The following is a 21,204-nucleotide window of genomic DNA, read 5'->3' on the forward strand; positions in this document are numbered from 1 at the left end:
ACAACCTTGCAAAATATTTGGTTAATACAGTACCTAATTCAGCAAATTACGACAAGCGCCCTCTGTGATAAAAATATGCACACTCTCACCTTTCGGATGCCCTGTACGTGCTCGACATCAAGGATGTTTGAGTACAGCGGAGTCATGTACTCCTCCTTCATGTTCACTGAGCTCTGTGGATTTGAAGAAAAGAATCATGGTTACATCATTTTAAACTTGTAACAGCTTGGCCTTATATTTGGTACAAAGTTTGAGAAAGACACCCATAACATCGTAGAAAATATTTTCCTTTATTTCCTTTGCCAAAGGGCAACGCCTGTTGGAGCAATCATGCCGAAGAGAAAGGGGATGAAAGCTGGTTGGCATGAACCAAAAAGCTTAATGTGTACGTACCAGAGTGCTTACTTCCATACCCTCTATAATTGCTCTGTGATTGCGTGGAGATGCGAGGCGGTAGGCTCACCCCTCGTGACTAGCATGCTAACATACGAGCAACCACGGAGCAGCTAAATCAAAGATTATGAACTTGCTCAAAAGTTCAAGTAAGTCCAGTAAAAATGTTACTTGAATGCACAGAACACATGAGCACGGAGTGAAGTCCACCATTACCAAATAGGGCACATGTGCGGCTCCCAGTGATTTATGAACAGACATTATTATATAGTTCACCCTACAAAGGCCGTGAAAAAAATCTCTTTGGCACGAACTCACCAGTTTGTCTGGGTTGACATGGTTACCAAGTGTCTGGATCGCCTTAGAAACCATTTTCAATGTCCGGCTCACCAGCTCATCCTACAAATACATGAAGAAAACAAAGCTCTGATTAGTTTAACCAGTTGAAGACTAGTCCTAAGTACTGTGTAATAAATAATTCTACATAATTAAATACACCTTAAGTGTAAGCCACAGTTTTGTACCAACCTCAAAATTTGATAAGTGTGCACTATACTAATAAATAAATTTTGAAAATATTTAAAATTCACTCTAGCGCTTGCTTCAAGTTATAAAAACCATGATACAGTGTTAAGTTTCCAAATGCTCATACAATGTAACTGTCTGATGTATATAACCTGTTGATGAGGACGGATTGATTTTGCTACAACACGCATTTCCCATAGACACCTGCTGCCCAAGTACACTCGGGACTCGTCCTCAACGAGTTAATGTTGTATAGGTAATTCACAAAGTCTAGTGATTTGGAGGAAAATACTTTGTGCATTTTGTCACCCAATCTTATGATATAGTATCCCTGCATGATTGCCTCAGCAATTTGAAGCATTTCCTGTCTCTAGAAGCAGTTTAAGTACACTTTAAAGATTTGCTTTACATTTGAAAAGGAAGGGTCTACATGTATCTCTGTTATTACAAGGAGCTGGGCATGAAAGGGCCAACATTGTAAAACAAGCTGGTATATCTGTTTAATTCGTCATTACAATTTGTATAGTCATTGTGCTATCATACACATAACATTCTACCTAAACCTAGTTCTCAGAGGTTACATTATCCTTTTTTTGTTGTTGTTATTAGTATAGTGAGCTGAAATACAAAAACAGACAAACAAACAGACAAACAGGTAAAACACACATACTAAACAGCAAACTTACTGGATTTTCCTTCTTGAGGTGAAATAGTCTTGGGGAGAGGATGGCAGGAGCAAAGAAACGGAGGAAGACAAAGCCGCTGACAGCGGAATATTTGGCATCGGGGTCATCTGCATGGATCATAAAACAAATAATGAACACTTTTATAAGTGCTTCAAAAATCAGCAGGTCCTGCAGGCCTATACAGAACTGAAGTGAAAAGGGAGTCACAATACATGCAATTAATGAGGAGGCAGCATTGATAATGTTGTGAAAGAGTCTTTTCAATGATGAGAGGTTTTGTCCATGTCAACGTGGTTGGGCCTATCACAGCATTGTAGTAAGATTCAATTACTGCAGCATAAAGATGACATCAAAACAACCTATCTTTACTGATAAATGATATTAAATCCACTTTGGCTGCTTTCATCTTCATCATCATGTACTTAATAACTATTAACTACCCACATCAGCTAGGAATCAAATTCTGTGTCACCACTACAATTAGCATCTCATAAATCAATCTTGCACATCTTATTTTTTATATTAATAATAATCATCATTATCATCATCTGTAAACAGGCACATAATCAGTATCAACAGAGAAATAATCATTGTTATCAACCCCTCTGATGTCTAAACAGGCCATCACCACAAACATCAAGAAAACCTTCATTTTCACACCTTTCAAGATTATTAACACTCTGCATTACACCTATATTATACCACTCCTGGTGGCCTACATCCCCCATCGTGTATCCCCCCCCCCCATTTCCCCCCCTTCCTCGCCCCCTTTCTCCTCCCCCTCCACCTCCTCCTCCTCCTAGTCCTTCATGTCTTCATCTTCATCTTCCCCCTACTCCTATTCCTCCTCTTCCTCTTCCTCCTCCCCCCTTCCCTCCTCCTCCTCCTCCTTCTCCCTCCCCCTTCCTCCTCCCCTTCCCTCAACCCCTCCTCCTCCTCCCCTTCCAACCCCTCCTTCTCGTCTTCCTCCTCTTCCTCCTCCTCTCCATTTCCTCCTCCTCCCCCTCCTCCTTCCCTTCTCTTCATTCACCTCCTTCCCCCTCCTCCAACTCCATCTCCTCCACCTAGTCCTTCACATTCTCATCTTCCTCTCCCTTCTCCTCCTATTCTTCTACCTCCTCCTCTGCCTCCTCCTCCTCTCTCTCCCTCCTCCTCCTCCTCCTCCCTCTTCATCCTCTTTCTCCTCTTCCTCCTCCTCCTCCCCAACCCATTTTTCTCACCAGGGAACTGTCTGGAGGCAGCCTCCTTGATGAAGTAGAAGACTTCACACATTGAGGTGGGACACTCGGCCGCCGATCCCACAATGGCTTGGAATGCTTTCTCTATGTAATGCTGTAGATTGGCCTGTGAGGAAGAGTTTGCCCACAATATACAGCAATTGAATTACTTTACTGCACTGCAAGAGTGGGATTGTAAGCAACATAAGTCAGTGATGTGCGAATACTTGCAGAAAAGAAAAAAATCTGAAACTTATCAAAAGAAAAGTCTGAAGTGCTTTAAACTGTAAACATTTCAATGCATTTAAACTGCCAAAAAGTCTGAGAAGTGGGTTTTAGGCAGAGTAATAAAATCTGAAATTAGATTAAACTTAGAACTCTAACATCCCTGATAAATGTAGAAAATGTCTACAAATTCTTTCTCAGTATGAGAATTCAACTAGTTTTCCTTTAACATTCACCTTTTTTTATTTCTTTACTAACTTCCGATAATTGATTCAACAAAAAAAAAAAATCATTATCATTTTGAAAGATGGGAAATGTACCTTGAATATGTAAATACAATCGATGCTTCCAGTTTTTGCAATAGATCAATTAACACAAATTCACTTTTTATATAAACACAAAACAGAATCTGTGCAATTGATATAAAAGGAGATGGCTAGGATTTGAAAACAATGCTGCCTTTCTACTATTCTGATCAGATACTGTTACAACTGTCTATTGAATAATATTCATGATACTGGAACGGACAACAAATGTAAACTACTTGGATTTTGATTGAATAAAAGCAGAAGATTGCTTTGATGTAGTAAGATACAAAACAATGTTCTTCAAGCTTTACTCCAAGCATGTAAGAAGTGAGAGGGCATTTGCAAAAGGATAAATTAAGCTTTCCTTCAGACCGTCAGGAAATTTTGTCACTAATTCCATTTTCTATTTCAGCAAATAAAATTAAGTAATGCAAATTACTTTACAAAGCAAACTTAGCTACAGTTTATTTTCAGTTAATGACATCACCTATAAAAGATTTATTGATCTACAGTGATGCTGTCAACCCATTTTTTTTTTAATAGCAACATAGACATCTCACAATGCATAGTGAGTAATGCACACCACGGCTTGAGGTAAGAGTATGTTTTCGTTACAATGAAAAAAAGGTCGCTAATAATTTGTGGTGTTAGTACTGGCATTTACGCTCTACCAGTTTGAGTCAAAATAAGAGCGAGTGCAGGCATTTTACAGGCATCTTCAAAATCACCATGGCAACACTCACAAGATTGGCTTCGAGATTCTCTCCATCGCGGAACTTGGACGTGTCAATCTCGCACTGCTTGCGCTCCTCGTAGATTTCGTCCACCACGCCTTTGAGCACGTCGTGCAGGTAGTGCAGTCCCTGAAGCCGCATGAACTCGTCGATGCACTTAGACGCCAGCGAGTTGCCACGGAAAATCGTGTGAGGGTCACTTTTGTTTGGGGGGGGGGGGAGACATGACACAGAAAGTTCTTTAATCAAGGCTGCCTTAGAAAATCATCATCATGAATAAACAAAATACAGCAAACCAATACATATATACAAATCAACACTTGAGATATTAAACAGAAGAGCTGCCATTTACAAGTAGCACAGAGAAGTAATCTTTTCAGGAAATAAACAGTTTATGATGAATTATTACCTTTATGCAAGCTTCAATGCTGTTTGGGTTTCTTTACAAGATCTCCCGCCTGCCATTGGAGTCTTCCATTAAGCTGTAAAGAACACTTTCTACCCAGCATCAGTGAATTCAGAGGAGTATTCACTAAAACAGTAGCATCAGATAATCCTGATGCGACTCTCAGAATTTTCGTTTGACCTTGCGTTGCCTTGTCGGATTTCAATGCTCTATTTCCCAGTGTTCCTGCCCTTATTTTCTGACCTACTCAATCTTTCTCTCTCTGAAGATTAATCCTTTCTTTCTCTATCTCTCTCCCTCCAGTCTATACTTCTCATTCTGTATTTCTTTCTCCTTCTTTCTATCCATCTTTTTCCTACCTGAATTCTCCCTCTCCACTCACACACACCTACTCACTCTATCCATCTCCTCTCTATCTATACATCTATATGATCTACTTAACTATCTATATACCTCCATTCATCTATTTCACAAATCCCACAGCATACATGTATCTCTCCCTCTCTCTCTATCTATCTATCTATCTACTTATCTATCTATACATCTCAATTTATCTATCTTTCACAAATCCCCATCTATCTATCTATCTATCTATCTATCTATCTATCTATCTATCTATCTATCTATCTATCTATCTATCTATCTCAATTTATCTATTTCAGAAATCCCCATCTGCATTTTGTATCTATCTATCTGTCTGTCTGTCTGTCTATCTATCTATCTACCTACCTATTTATCTCCATTCATCTATTTCACTAATCCCCATCTATCTATCTATCTCCATTTGTCTACTTCACAAATCCTTATCTATCTATATACATCCATTTATTTATTTCAGAAATCCCCATCTATCTATATATCTACATGTACCTATCTATTCATCTATATATCTCTATTCATCTATTTCACAAATCCCCCACTATACATCTCTCTCTATCTCTATTTCTCAGCATCTTACTCCAGTGTCTTCTTGTGTTACCTTCCCTTCACTTGGAAAGCGCTGGAGAGGTACAGAAATTGAGTCAAAGGTTCCAATGTATTTTTGTTCAAACGACCTTGTGTTCCAAGCGGCTAAGTCTGATGTCTCTCGTGTCCGTATTTCCATTCAAGATCATAATCATAAAGAAAGTCTTTCCTCTCTCTCTCTTTATTTTTTTATGATGCATTTCTTTATCTTTCTCTCTGTTTGTAGCAAACTGTACTTCTATTGAAGTAAAAGGAGAAGCTTGTTTGTGTATTTTGAAGTCAGCTGTAAATAATATGCTTATGTACGTTTCCCCTTCCACTTTGCCCGCCTTTAACCATGGGTCTTTCTTTTATTTTCCAGGCTTGAGATGACGTTGGGATACTTATCGCTGCTAATAAACCCGCGAACAAAAACTCATCTCATCTCGCCTGCCTCCCCTTCACTTCCGCTTTCTCTGATAACAATGTCAGGGCAATTTGTCTCCCGCTAAAAGCTCGCAAGACGGTGAGCGAGAAATCGATAAGTGCACTGAAGGTTGGGTCGTGTATGCCATTCAGGTGACTGACCACACATGCTCTCACTCAAACACACACAAAAAAAATCCCTAAAAGACACACGCACGCACAATAACACACACACATTCTAAGGCTATTCAAGTGCGGTCTGTGTTTTTCAAGGCCATATCTGGCTGAAATAGAGTCCATTCAGATGAAGCAGCACTTTATTTCTACAAGATCGAGTGCAACCTACGATAGCGTATCGAGGACATATTTTGTTTGCACTGTAACGCTCCTCTTCTTTATATGATAGATATTTCCTTCACCCAATTATGGGTTTATCGTCCAAACTGATTGCATCTCCTGAAATTTGACAAGAATCTGAGGGATATCTAAAGTTTTTTTTTTCCCCTGAATGGCAAATCTGATGTAGGGTTGCCACGAATCACTCTTTCTTTCATTCGCTGATCAGATTGCGATTCACGAGTCCATTAGTGACACTGAGAATCCGTGTGGGATTCGTAATGAATACATTCCAAGTTCATGCCTAGCAGATTGAGACTTTGATTACAAATTTACCTTTGCAGGATACTTAGTCAATGTCTTTGTCTTTGATATAGATATCCTATTTAATTCATATTGTATTCATAGCATGGCTTAAATATCAGTAACTGCATCTACTGCAACTGATTGACAATTGCCCTACATCGATGTAAATAAACACTGAATTAATCAGTGTTAAGCTCAACGATCTAGTGGATAAGTTGCCTGTCCGGTGACCAGGTCATAGGTTCAAATCCTGCTTTAGTATGTATGCCCAGGTCTTCTTTTTTTTTTTTTGGCTGTGGCTACTGTCAATCAGTTGCAATAAAAACAACTCCACGCAAGAACTGCATCTATTTGATTAATATTTATCATCTGATAATTCATGCTGAATAGATCCTGACAATCAACCTCAAGGATGCAGTGGTGCATGCACAGTTTAACCTTTCTGCTAATATTGAAAATTCGCGGGAGTTTCAGGATTGCTTAGATTGGTAGGAAATTCTCTTTATGTACAGCACCTTTGTGCTGAACTATTTCATGAAACATGCAATGAATGCCAATTCTACTGCAAAGTCAGTAAGAGGTATAAAATGCATTAAAAGAATGTATCTTTATGATTTATCCTTTCCTATGCTACCATGCAACTATGCATTTTGGACATACCTGATATTAAATAGGTGTAGTAACTGTTTTTATATCCTCCTTGGCTCACTCACTGCCTATCTCGGTCAATATGACTTCAAAAGTTCAGAAGTTTCCAGAGAACTAACTTGTATGCCATCCACAATGCAACTTTATATTGTTTAACTGGCCCTCTATGAACAGTTAAGCATTCTACACTACTGCACTACTGTAAAAGTGGATATTTTCGAACGACTAATTTTTCGCCCTCGGCGTGGTAAGAAGAGTTTCGCGTGTTTTTAATTCCGCGAAATCAAGATATCAACTACTAGAACATACGGCAAGCAAAAATATTCATGTGCTTTCATTTTCGCGCTAGTTTCTGGTTGCGCGAAATGCGCGAAAATTTCAACACCACGAAAATTTCCACTTTTACAGTACCCTATTCTGACACTACAGTTCCGCTATCTTAACTACTACACTACTCTACTTTGACAATACAGTTCAGCCACAGAATCTAATACATTACTCTAATCTGACGCTACAGTTAAGCTTTCTTCACTACTACACTGCTCTACTTTGGCACTATAGTTCAGCAATCTACACATTACACATCTCTACTCTAACATCGGAGTTCAGCAATATACTCTTCAAGCTTACTTTAATCTGACACTTCAATTCAGCAATCTCACACTACAATGCAATTTTAACACTACTACACTATTCTAACACCACTACACTATCTTAACACCACTACACTACTTTCATCCAAACACTACTTCAACACCACTACACTACCTTAACACCACAACTCTCACAACCACTATCATCATCTCTCACCTGGCTAATGTCTCAAAATATGGCTACATCCTCACAACTACTCCAAGAGATTTTCCATTTCATTACATAAAATTCAAGACAGATGAAAGACTGCTTCAAAATACTGGGCAGTCGTACCATTAATGTCATTTCTGCAGTAAGATACAGTTTGTGGGACTACAGAGACGGGTGGCGTCAAGCTGGTGACAATAATTGCACCCCAAGCTCATGCATCACTTGATTTCAGAGCTGAGCGAGTGAGGACACTCACCTTATCCCCATGTTATAAACATTCAGCACGCATGGCGACAATTTTCCCCCTCTCTCTCTCTCGCCTTTCCCCTTTGCAGCAATTTGCGTACACGTGCCTGCAACTCTGGACTGATTTGCATGGGTCAATAATTTGTGCCACTGTTTGAAGCAGGAGCCCCATTTAAAGGGGAGAACTCCCCTCCCCCCTAAAAAGAAACATGATTTCAAAAACCCCTACACCTAATCCTATCCCACTGGGAATACATGTACATGGGAGATCGCTGTATAAAACTTTTACATATTTTCTCGAAACTGCAGCTTTGGCCAAAATTACATATCACTAGCTGAGAACCAGAAAGGCACTACTGCATTCTGAGATTTGAGCATACATTAAAACAAAACAATCAGTTTTGTGAAATAAAAAGCTTATTCTATCAAAAGTGGATAGATTTACAAGCATTGGTCTAGATACAGGGTAAAAAAGCACCCTTGTGGTCTTGATTTTTAACATTTTACTGAGAAAAAAAATGATTAAAATCGACGCTAAATGTAGAAGAGAATGAGTTCTGCAACGTGATCAAAATAACTCAATACTCTCAAAACTTGCGATAGAGCCCTTTTGGTTCTCTGCCAACGATATGCAAATCAGAAGGCACGATACTAAGGTCACCAACTCACAACTCTCAAATTCTCTACCTCACAACTTTCCAGGAAGAAATGAAGTGATTCGCATAAATCATTCTGCACTTATTATAATATGGCAATATGAACTCTTCCTCAAGGGAGGCAGGATAGGTGGTGGGGGGGAGGAGGGGGGTAGGGGTAATGACTGCTGATATATTTATGACAGATATTTTTTTCTGGCACAAATTAATGAGAGAGGTCGTGTGGCAATACAATTATTACCTCCTCAAAAATGCAAACATAATTGTGACTCAAATAGCAGAGTTTAGAGAAGCACTGTAAAAACTTCAAAATTTCATACAATTCTCACTATTTCTCCAATCTAAACGATGCTTCACTGTCACAATTGTTTCTTCAACTTGAACACCGGAGTGCGGAGAGTCACTTTAAGATTTTGTGTGTACTCACGCGGTCTGGGAGATCTCATGCTCGGCGAGTACTCGGATGAGTGGAAGTATCTGACCATAGTGGTGGAACAGCCTGACCAGCGGCCGCGCTGCAGTCAACTTCTCCTTGACGAACTCACCAAGCATGTAGACGGCGCTGGACGTCATGGGCTGAGGAAGCAAACACAGAGATACAAAGAGTGAGACAGAGACAGAGAAAAAGACAGACAGACAGACAGACAGACAAACATACATACATACATAGAGAGATAGAGAGAGAGGCAAATAGGGAGAGAGGGGAAAAGGGAGAGAGACAGACAGAAAGGGTATAGAGGGGAGAGAGCGACAGAGCAGTATAGGAGAGGCACAGACACACAGACAGTGTATGTATGTACAATTGTATGTATGTGTGTGTGTGTTTGAGGAAGGGAAAGTTACAAAGAATAGATGAGAAAGGAAAAAATAATGATAGACAGGTAGTGTGAGTATATTGTGTGTGTGTGCATGTGTGTAGGAGAGAGTAAGATTGTAAGACAGTAAAGGAGATGGAGAGAAAAGAAAGATAGTAGATATGAGAGAGAAAAAAGGGATAGATAGAATGAAGGAATGACAGAAAAGAATAGGGATGGACAAAATGAGAGAGAAAATGGAACTGGGATAGATAGAAGGAAGGAAAGACAGAGAAAAGAATGGGGATGGATAAAAGGAGAGACAGAACAAAATGGGATGGACAGAATGAAACAGAAAAAAAAAGAAAAGGATAGATAGAATGAAAGAGAAGGAAAAAGAATAAGGATGGATGGAACGAGAGGAGAGAGTGTGCGGGTATTTGAGAGAAAGAAATGGGAAGAGATGGAAAGACAACGTGGACACAGGAGGACAGTTGGGAGAAAGATATAGATATAGAGAGAGGGAAAACGTTATCAAGAAGAGAGAAGATGAAATAAGAGACAAACAGTAACAGAGCAACAGACAGACGAACAAGAAAAAGACAATCAGTGAGACAGATAGAGAGAAAAAGATGAAGATTGACAAGAGAAAAAGAGAGGGAACAAAAGAGAAAGATGGAGAAAGTGGGTGAAAAAAGGCAAGGTATGAGAAAGAACAGGAGAGCATGATACGGGGAAAGGACATTTTGATGGCATTGTAAGTTTCATCTTTCCTGGTGAAGTCAAAGAGACACTAGTCACATTTGCATTATCATTAGAAATAAATAAATATATATATATATATATATATATATATATATATATATATATATATATATATATATATATATATATATAAATTTACCAAGGTATCTTCCTTTTTGAGACAATATCACTCCTCTGACTCCACTGTGAGCAAAGTATAAACTTTGAATTCTATTCGTCAGAAATCAGAAATCTTTCCTCCTCGCAATCAAGACGTCATTGGAATAATATCACACATTTCTGTCAACACCTCGACTTTTTCGTAATGACATCCTTTTCAAGTCTGCCATCCCGTGTGGTGCAGTCCTGCATCCCTCATCCGCATCGGTGTTGTTGCCATGGCAACAACACATGGTAATCTGTGTATTCTCTCCCCCCCCCCATTCAAAGTTTTCGTCCTCAGTGTGGTGATCCAAGTCAGACCTTCTAAAGTGAAGTCTCTCTGCTAGAGGACTGCTGAGGGCCTGCTGCATATTCATCACAACAGCTTTGGTATCCATCCCCTCCCCCATCCCAAAACGAAACACGAAATTCAGTCAACAGCCAGTCCTGATATGGCAAGTTAATCATTGTCCTTTTTTTTTTTCTCTCTCTCTATTTTTTTTGTTCGCTGACATTTCAACCAAACGGCACGGTGTCCCTAAATTGCGGTCGCGTCCCGAGGGCGCTGGACTCTCGCCGCTTCGTGTCGCTCAATATTCATGGGAAAGAAGGTGAGACTCTCCGTGATTCCGAATGGAAAAACCGAGAAAAACTGGCCGTCGTCCTGGCAACACATTTGGCCACGGCTTCATTACCATTGGCGTCAGTTTGTCTCTCCGATATCAAATGTTCACCAAGGGATTTGCTTGACCATTATTAGATGTGGAAGACCGAAAGAGCACACAACCCTATGATGTACAGAGATCTCTTTTATTCCCTATCTATTATTAAATGGTTGCAAAAGACTAACTCAATAAAAAGGGATTCTCTCAATGCTTTCTATACACAAACACATATGTCAACACAAGATATTTGTGTATAAAGGGAAACTGCCCTATTAAAAAGATTTGCTCAGCAAAGACCAACTCGTCTTGTATAACCAAAGTTTATAGAGGGCAGTATACTGTTACTGAGCTTCAGGGTAACACATATATCGTCGCTGGGGTGACAAGACCTTGTATCTGAAATTTTGGTGAAAATGACTTTTTTGGATTAATGGTCAAATAATGGGTTAAGTGATGTCCTGACCAAATCCCAACTGTCCTACTCCAAAAATAAAGCCACCACGGCATGTCAAAGGAAAGGCTTTCCCATTCGCTCTAGTGCTTTGGCCGCCATGTTTTTTGGCTCTCCTGAACATTTGACATTTTGTAGATACGAGGTCTTGTCACCCCAACGACACTATATCAAGCCAGATCCGGTGAAATACACCTGTAAGTAACAAGGACAAAACTTTGCACTGAATGTGCCCACAAACCATCCTCAGCTGTAGTACGTCCATTTATTTCTGCCAGCTGAATATCCTGAACATGGGTTTAAGCCGAGACTTTGATTAAAGAAGAAAAAAAAACGCAAAATGGTCTTCAAAATGAGAAAAACAATCTAATAATGACCATATTCAAATAAGCTCAATAGATAGCCTCCTTTGGTATTCTGTAACCTTCTCCAATTCCTAATTTAAAAGTGCTATGTGAGCAGCATTAGAATTTTAGGCACAAATCATTCCAACTTCAAGTATCAGAGCACATGTGACGCTGATTAACAAAAGCATTGACAACAACAACAACAACAAAAATTCTTGAATTTCCTTTGCTTTATTTTGTCCCACATATAGAATTTTTTATGCTGTTTTCATACCACAAAATCAAGAAGAACTTAAACACGAAGCATTTGATGGATCCCCCTTTAGTTTTGTGCTACATCAGACAAGCTGAACTTTAGAACCATATGTGCCTGCAAGTGCACAGCAATTTGCCATCCAACAAATCCGAGCCTCTCACGTAAGCGACCAATCGTGAGACAGAGCAAACCTCGTAAAACTCATTCTCCTCACATTCCAAGGTTTTCGGCATGCTCCGCAAACACTTCTCCGTCTTCTCGCGGCAAGAAGCTACGAGGTAATCAACCTGCTTTGCCGCGACTCCCCGGCAATTCTAGACGGAAACTCGAGAAGGGACCCTTTCTGCGCGGTGGCGCCAAAACATCTTCCGCTCAAAATATCCAAACACGCATTCACTCTTTACTTTTCATGCTCTGGCGCATGAAGGTTCAGAGAAAAATTGGACACACTTCTCATATGTCTGGTTTCTAGTTGTATTACACATACATGAATGCTGTTCAAGATGCACATTGGATGTTGGATTGTGGCTTGAATGATTAAAAGAAGAAGAAGAAGAAATCCACCATTGCGGTTGCAGCCATGTTGACGACTTCTCAACAAGTCTCCAATCTAGAAACATGCCTTCTAATCCACAGCACATCTCAATTAACTGCTTCCTATCCATCCTTTCCATTTTTCCTCCTGTTCTCTTGCTAGCTGATAAAAACCCTCACTTCTCTGTTAAGATCTCATTAAAACATTTTGAAGATCACTAAGAACCATCCCTATTTTAAAAAAAAAGAAGAAAAACATCCTACTCCACTGCTCTTTTCCCCCTACGAATCTATAAAAGCTGGCCATTAACAAACACATGCTCCATTTTCTTGTTTGCTAATTCTAGCTTGATTTTGTACCCTTCTTTTCCTTGCTGTTTTACAATTCTATTGCTTCCTTTCAATACTTAAAGGGATGGTACAGTATTGGTGGAGATGAGAACTGGGCTTTTAAATTTTGGGGAGATACCAAGATAACACTTATGAAATAGTACAGAGCATACCATTTTAGGAGGAATTCAAAGTTTATTTGATGAAAATCGGGTTTGGAATGAATGAAACATCCAAAAACAAAGTTAAAAAAAAAGCGATTGTAATAAAGTGTGGGTCCCACAATTTATTAGAATCGCTCTGTTTTGGATATCTCAGCCATTTCAAAACCAATTTTCATCAAATAAATGTTGAATTCCTCATGGAATTACATGCTCTTTCATATTTCATAAGAGGTTTCTCATTATCTCACCAAAAAATGTTAGAAACCCGACATGAGGTCTCAACCAAAACTATACGATCCCTTTAACATCAATGACGTGACAGAGAAACTTGGCAAAATTTGTCACATCAGTCTCTTCATTTCACAGCAATATTGTATGTTTACCCTCTCGCTCTTTCCTGCTAATGATTTGTTTGATATTTCAGATCGTAACCTTGCCATTACCGAGATGTTGTCTAAATGAGTATAAATGCCATTTAATGACGTACAGATCGCTCTAGGCAATTTCGTAAGTTTCTGCACTAATCGTCATGATTTTGGTATTACCATCCGTGGCAGGCATTGGAAGGAAAATATGAACTATCCATCACAGTTTGCATCTAAGATTACTGACATGTTGGACACGAGGGAATCAGCATTTCTTTTCAAGTATAAAGTGTTATGAAAACAAGGTATTAGAAATTCGTTTTGTGAATCTCACAGCATGATGAAACATCAAGCACTGGAGATGAAGACACTAAAAAAAAACTTTTTTAGAGTGAACGAAGATGAATAACTTAGCGAGGACAAAAAAAAACATGACCCGTGTCATCTGCGGGGAAAAAAAATATATATATACTGTAGGCATGGAAATTAGATACAAATAGGACAAAACTCAATTAGAGATGGTTAGACATCACTTCGTAGCAATGTGATGACGCTCTTTTCACATCAAATCGCTTTCTTCCGATAATCAAATCAATTCCGCGTGATATGCTGCCGTAATTTGATTGTTTGCATTCGTTAGCGCCGGTCACCCGGCATCCTTTCGGGAATTCCTTCAACTTGACCACAAAAACACCAACAACAACAAAAAACACATACACACCCACCCACACACACACACACACACACACACACACACACACACTCACCAAAGGATAAAAGATAAGTTGTGCTGTAAGGAACTCTAGGTAAATCAACCATGATTAACACAAACAGCATATGGACAGTATTGTATGAGACGAAGCATAATATCTGTCAATAGCAAAATGGTCATTTGTGAAGCTTTGTTTGTCGCATACTGGTAGGCTCATACCCCTTATCTCTTTTCCTTTCCTTTTTCTCCTTATATTTGTTTGTTTTGTTGTTGTTGTTGTTGTTGATGTTGCTGTTTTCAGGGAGGAGGGAGAATATTTGAATTAGGTTGACAGATGAATTCAACCCCTGAAAAGCAGTGGTCATCATTCACTTCATTAGCAGATGACAAAAACAAGAAAATTTCCAAACTGGACGCTTTGCATCAATCTTTGACGAGCAAACATGTTGCAGTAACGTGTGCATTTGGAAATCTAAAGAAGATATGAACCAATTTTTTAGAAATATGCTGTATGGCAGCAAAATTTCACATTGTTTCTTCCAAGGTGAGGATAGTTTAGAATCTGACAAGGGAATAAAGACTACATTGCTGTCATCTCCTTCCCATCTTATGAAACGGGAATGCATGTCACACTGAGAAATTCTGAATTCAAAATTCTCGTCTCCCAAGGACATCTTCAAGTATAACATATCACAAACAAAACTAAAATATCACAAATAAAATTAAAACATCACAAATAAAACTAAAATATCCCAAATAAGACTAAAATATCATAAATAGAATGAAAAAAAAAACACTTCCACACTCTCAGGAGGCTAACAATACTCCAGAGAATTTGAGTTTATAACTACCTCCTGTTTACAAATAATAATTTCATCAACAAACAGGACCTCGCCAGCAGCACTTCAGCCAGGAAATGATATTGATGAATACACAAATTCAGATAACTAGGACTATGCTTGAAGCATCCCCCGTCACATGTAAATCATATCTACAACGTACGTGTACCCCGTACCCCCCCCCCCTCCCCTTCATATCACACAACTGTACAATAGCAAATGCTCTCTCTCCTACAAACTTTAAGTTCTCCCTCACGCTGATTCACAAACAAAAACATGAAGACAAACACATTCATTTACCATACACACATACACACAAACACACACACACACACACAAAACACATACATACACACGCACACACACACACATAACACACGTATACGAAGATTGCTAAATGGTGAATGTTTACTGCATATAGCCGCCGATGCTCTGCACAACAAGAGTTAAATATGGAAGCATTGCAAAAAAAACAACAACAACACAACCCATCCCCAACGCCACCGGGGGGAAACCAACAAGTCGAGCATGCGATCGATGGTCAATTTCTAAGAGAAGAGTCTCACTTCCTACGAGCCTTCAGGAGTACGAGTCTATTTCAGGCACGGTTAATCAATGGCGAACTAAATAGGGTCCGGTGGCGCCGTGTTACAACAGGATGTGAACAGACAGAGGAAGGGGGGGGGGGGGGGGGGGGGAGGAGACGCGAGACCGACAGCACGGAAGAAGACGGCACTAGCGTACAACAATGCAGATTAGAACGTTGATAAAGAGATGCCGAAGAGAGAGAAGGAAAAAGTTAACATGAAGAGGGGACCAAAAAAATAAGAGAATGTTTCCTAACAACCTGCTGAAACAGGCAGTCAAGGACCACAACTGCGGTCGTATTACATTAGCCAGCTTGCTTCCGAACACCATAATTAGACCCAGATTACATTTCTGCTCATAACTCACAAACTCTGCACAAACACGTATTACATACCACAACAGATAAGATTGCTCAACATATTTTCCCTTCCTGTTTTTTTTTTTTTTTTCATATTCTGGTAGCTAACTTCACCATGAAATGAGGTATGGTGAAAACAAAAAAGAAAGTGAAAAGTTAAGCTCTAAAAAAAAAAAAAAAAAAAAAAAAGAATTTCGAAGAGGCAAGTCTGCTAAATCTTCTTCCAGTTTTTTCTAACATGAGAGTATCTTCAAGCCTGTTTACAGCTATCTGAATCTTTAATCCATTTAATTTTTTTAGTTGTTGTTGCTGATGTCTTCATGGTTTCTTTCTTTTTCAAACCTCTCAAATCTACTTACACTAAACCAATATTTCTTGCATTTTAGACCGATAAATACATGTCATAGTCATGTATGACTTTAGTTCAGACAAAGAAACAAAATCTCTTTCCCCATGTGTACAGTAGATGAGGTGATGATATCATCGCCTTATAAGTCTCATCAATGCATAGGATCTGCTTTGAAATCGCACTATAAACCCACCAAGGGCATGGCCATGCATAAAGTCTTGACATACTTATCCCATGAGTCATGAATTCCACAGTCACACACTCTGTCAAGTCTATTTCCTGTTGGATGTCACCACAATATCACAGGCAAAAGAGCGCTCCTACCTTTAAACACCTACTAAACAGTCTGGCCACAGACGTCTTGTGTGAACATTTCTCAGTGAACCACAGGTTAACTCTCAACAGCAGATAGAATCGCTTAACATGTTTCCATGGCAACAATGCCAGTTTCACTGGAATCCCCACAACTCAGTCTAGAATGTTTGAGGACTACATTTTTGTACTTTGTGAACTTCCAGCTTAAAAATGAAGATTTGAGGTCAACTTTGAGGTGCACACTCCCGGTGAGCAAAGGAGAGCTCCTACCTTTAAAAACTCTATGACCGCTCCGGACAGCAGACTACATGTAATGTACCTGTGTGATTTTACGAAGCTAGAAAACAGGTTTACGTCCATTAAGGAGTCTATGTGGCCTATTTCTCCGGCAGGAATGGAGGTTTCAATGGGAGGGGGGCACCCATAACTCTTTATCTCACTAGTTTTGATGACCAAAGTACTTTTAGTGCAACAAGAATGACTAAAGGTGAAAAGTTCAATGTGCATGCTCCAAGTGCGCTAGCGGTGTTCATATAGGCATGGGAGTATTGCACAGACAGGACGGAAGTAATTGGCTCATTCCGTGTGATTAAGATGCAACGTTCATTCTAACCTGGCCGCAGCAGTGTAAAACGGCTCTTTCATGTGCGCGTATTTGTAAGACGCTGTCCTTAGCAAAACATCGAAAGGTATACAAAAGATTGATCCTGGCAGGCAGTAGTAAAGTGTGTACGAACATGCATGGGGTGATACGTGCTGGCATACATATTCATCATACAATCAAGAATATTAAAAAATCTATATAACAACTATTTTCCCACCAGTGGCACATCTTATAGTCAATCATGACACAGACGAATATTTATCTAATATTGTGATCGGAATCAGCTGTATAGCTCTTGGTGTTGAGGGCAGTATACATTTTTTTTTTTTTTTGGGGGGGGGGGGGTTGTTTGCTTTTGCTTTATTTTGTTTGTCTTATTTCAAGTTACTTATTTATTTATTCATTATTTTTGCAATGGCCACTTCCAGCTCTCAGGTTTTCACTTCCTGCCCTGGCAAAAATAAAAGTAGTTAAAATCTGCAAATTCTGCAGAATCTCTGACATATAATGTTATCTTACATTAAAGAGAAGAGTTATTTCACCAGCTGGGAATCAGACAGCCTGTATCACATTCTAAGATTTGAGCATAAATACAAACAAAACAATCAATTTTCATTAAAAAATGAAAGTTTACTCTAATCAAAAGTGGGTAGATTTATAATCGTTGTTCCAAATATAGGGTAAAATAGCGCCCTCTTTCACTCAGCATTTTACTGAAAGTGAAAATGATTTAAAAGTGTCACCATAATGAAGAGCAGATCGAGCTCTGCAACATGATACTAATAACTCTATTTCCCCCAAAATTGCAATAAAGCCCTTGTGGTTCTCAACCAACGATATTACGAAATATAGCACGGCACCCCCTCCCCCCCCCCCCCAAAAAAAAAAAAAAAAAATTAATCTTTTGTGGTAGCTATCTATTGGTGTGGAGATGCATGGTAAGAAATTGAAATGAAAAAGTGGGAATAACTGAGATGAAAGGAGAAGGGGATTAAGAATGTTACCCCCACCTCGACCTCTGGTGAGTTCAAGAGTGTTTCCCTGAGGTTTTCATACAGCGACGTTGGAAAGACGTAATCCTTCTGGTACTCGATGCGCACCCGCAAGGAGCCCACCGACTTGGAATGCCTGGCGTTGCTGGATTCCCGTGGCTTCAGAATGTACCTGTGAAAAAAAATCAACGACAGGATCGGAAAGGGCATTAACTAATATCACCATGCTGGGTCAGTACTTCCTGGGTGGGGAAGAAATTTGAGGTGCAGAACTTTACTGAGAGAAACTGTCACGAAATTTGAATTAATGTGCAAGTTCATGGTACATTCTGTAACATAGCCTGGCTTAAAGGTAAAATTTTATATTTCTCATCCGTTTCTCCTTCCTCTCTTTCAAATCACCTGCCCCTCCCAATAAAAACAGTTCAATGACATTTGCTCCTGCGACAATTACTGCCATGAAATATCTGCATACTAAGCCAAACATCTCCTGCTGGCATCAGGAAACACCTCCATGTTTCTTGGCTACAAATCCAACAACTTGCAAAGTTGTCCTTTAAGTCCCAATTTATGAGATATGATGCCGTCAAAAAATATATAGCAAAATGTACACCAAACTGACAGAAAGTACATTCATAAAAGTGCATATAGAGTAGACATGTAACTTACGTTGAAATAAGAATACAAAATACAATGTAATTTCCCTGGGGTACATGTCTATTGTACATCGGTACAAACATGAATACACACGGTCATATTTGGAGCAGCACACCTGCCTCACGGATGAGCATTACAGATTCAGAATATGGTATAAAAAAGAAGACAAAAATGTGCAAATATCATACCAGTGTGTGTGTGTGTGTGTGTGTGTGTGTGTGTGTGTGTGTGTGTGTTTGTGTGTATCATAGAGGAAACATTAAATCCAAGAACTGTTTTGCTGATGATGTCACATTCCAAGAAGAGAGCCTTGTTGATGTGTGACATTCTGATCACTGGATATATGGTGATTCATCAAAGTTTTGAAGAGTTCCGCTTCCTCAAGTGTTTTTTTCCTGCACTCGAACGTGCCATCACAACACAAAACTAGCACAAGGCCATCGAATTCAACATATGCATGGTTTAAAACCATCAAAAACAAATATACACACATACAAGCTGTACATTAAAGGGGCATTCCGGACGATTTTCATAATTTCACATCATGTAGTACATAAATCAACAGCTCCATGTATAGATCCGTGGAATTTATTGTGGTCCTTGAGCAGAGAAACCAATAAATTGAAAATCTTAAACAAATTACACTGAACAGTGATGATGACATCAGAGCCTCATATATTTCAGAAATGTAGCAGTGTAATTCCATTACAATACCGTTTGCTCAACAAGTTCACCTGTAAAAAAATCCATGCATACCCTCTTCTTTTGTTCTGCTTCCTTGAGCCTGAACTCATGCATTCTTATGGTGAGGCTGTCATGTCATCATCCTTGTTCATTGCAATTCATTATAAATTTTGAAAACATTCTCATTACTTATCCCAATCACTATAAATTCTGAAACTCTGTTCTCAGTTTGACTAATTTATAGTTGTTCAAATGTAAAAGTCTGAAAATCATCCGGAGGTCCCCTTTAAAGTGTCTATATTAACATCTTCAAACCATATGAATAGCTCTTTTGATCTGTTGCAAGGAATTCACATCTTCAGTAGATACCATGCCAGACAATTCATCACAAGTCCACCTCTGTACAGTATCCAGACATTAACATTTTCAAAATTCTTCGTTCCACTCTGTTGACTTTCCGACGTTAAGCTCTTCAGAGAAAACCCGCATAATGTTTACACAAGAGCTACAGATCATCTAACAACTGCAGTGCTTGCCACTTCTAAAAAAAAAAAAAAAAAAAAAATGTTGTAAAGATGAAAAGTTGGAGTGGCATATTGAGGCGCTCTTCAGCTATGCATACACACGAACAGACCGAGTTTGAAGCATTAGCACTAATACCGCAAACAAAGTGATTGAATTTGCTCCTTTTTTTGGGGGGGGGGGGGAGGGGCAGGCAATTCAGACAGTGAAAGTTTTTACCCCCCACCCCAAAACTAAGACAGATCCCACGGAAAGAAATATTCCAATCAATCACTCATCACGATGAAATCCTTGTCAAGGGGTTCTGTCCAAATTTTGTCGCTAATGTCAAGGACCACTTAGCCCGCTCTTCTGGGGTCCCCGGAGGGGCGGAAAGAAACCGGTGGACGGGCGGTGTTCTCTCCTCTTCGAGACAAACTCTCTCCACAGAGATTAAGGTCAATACCCATTGAAAAAAAAAATAAAGAGAAAGAAATGAGGACGAGGACAGCGGTTGAGGGTTTTCCGCTTCCACCACAATGATCTTCAACAAATATCAGTTTTTACGAGAACTTGATTGAAATGTAGTGAAAAGAACAGACTTGCTTCACTTTACTCCAGAATGCAAGCATTATGCTGGAAATATACACTGCACGCACCTGATCAATACAATTCTCTCTCCATTTAGTTGAATATCATGATCAAAAATTAAACTGTTTCAATATCAGCATTGGTCCTAACCTATGGTGATGTGACAGAATCAGGAATATCATTCCTTCAAAGTGAGCCAATCGATGTCAAATACTTATGGTTCTCAGGCGACAGAAAAAAAAAATGACTGAAATGTGCAAACAGCTACAACCAAACATTCTTCAAACTCCTTTCATTTTCCATAAAAGGACAATTACTCCTTGTCTACTTCCAACATCAAG

At 39.3% G+C, this 21,204-nt stretch overlaps 1 protein-coding gene across 1 annotated transcript in view; it reads right to left on the bottom strand.

Moving 5' to 3' along the window:
- The window catches only part of LOC139716377 (ras GTPase-activating protein 3-like), a 158,149-nt gene that overhangs the window by 12,377 nt on the left and 124,568 nt on the right, over positions 1-21,204 (bottom strand). Inside the window, exons 9-15 of the mRNA XM_071627923.1 lie at positions 18,449-18,602; positions 9,289-9,437; positions 4,098-4,287; positions 2,825-2,948; positions 1,605-1,711; positions 712-792; positions 90-173 (exon numbers count right to left, since the gene is read on the bottom strand). Of these exons, the coding sequence (XP_071484024.1) occupies positions 90-173; positions 712-792; positions 1,605-1,711; positions 2,825-2,948; positions 4,098-4,287; positions 9,289-9,437; positions 18,449-18,602 (889 nt within the window). The remainder of the gene's footprint in view (positions 1-89; positions 174-711; positions 793-1,604; positions 1,712-2,824; positions 2,949-4,097; positions 4,288-9,288; positions 9,438-18,448; positions 18,603-21,204) is intronic.

Source organism: Diadema antillarum, unplaced genomic scaffold (genome assembly GCF_040938485.1).
Source record: "Diadema antillarum isolate AM-2024a unplaced genomic scaffold, OU_Dant_1.0 scf00000064, whole genome shotgun sequence".
Taxonomy (NCBI): Eukaryota; Metazoa; Echinodermata; class Echinoidea; order Diadematoida; family Diadematidae; genus Diadema; species Diadema antillarum.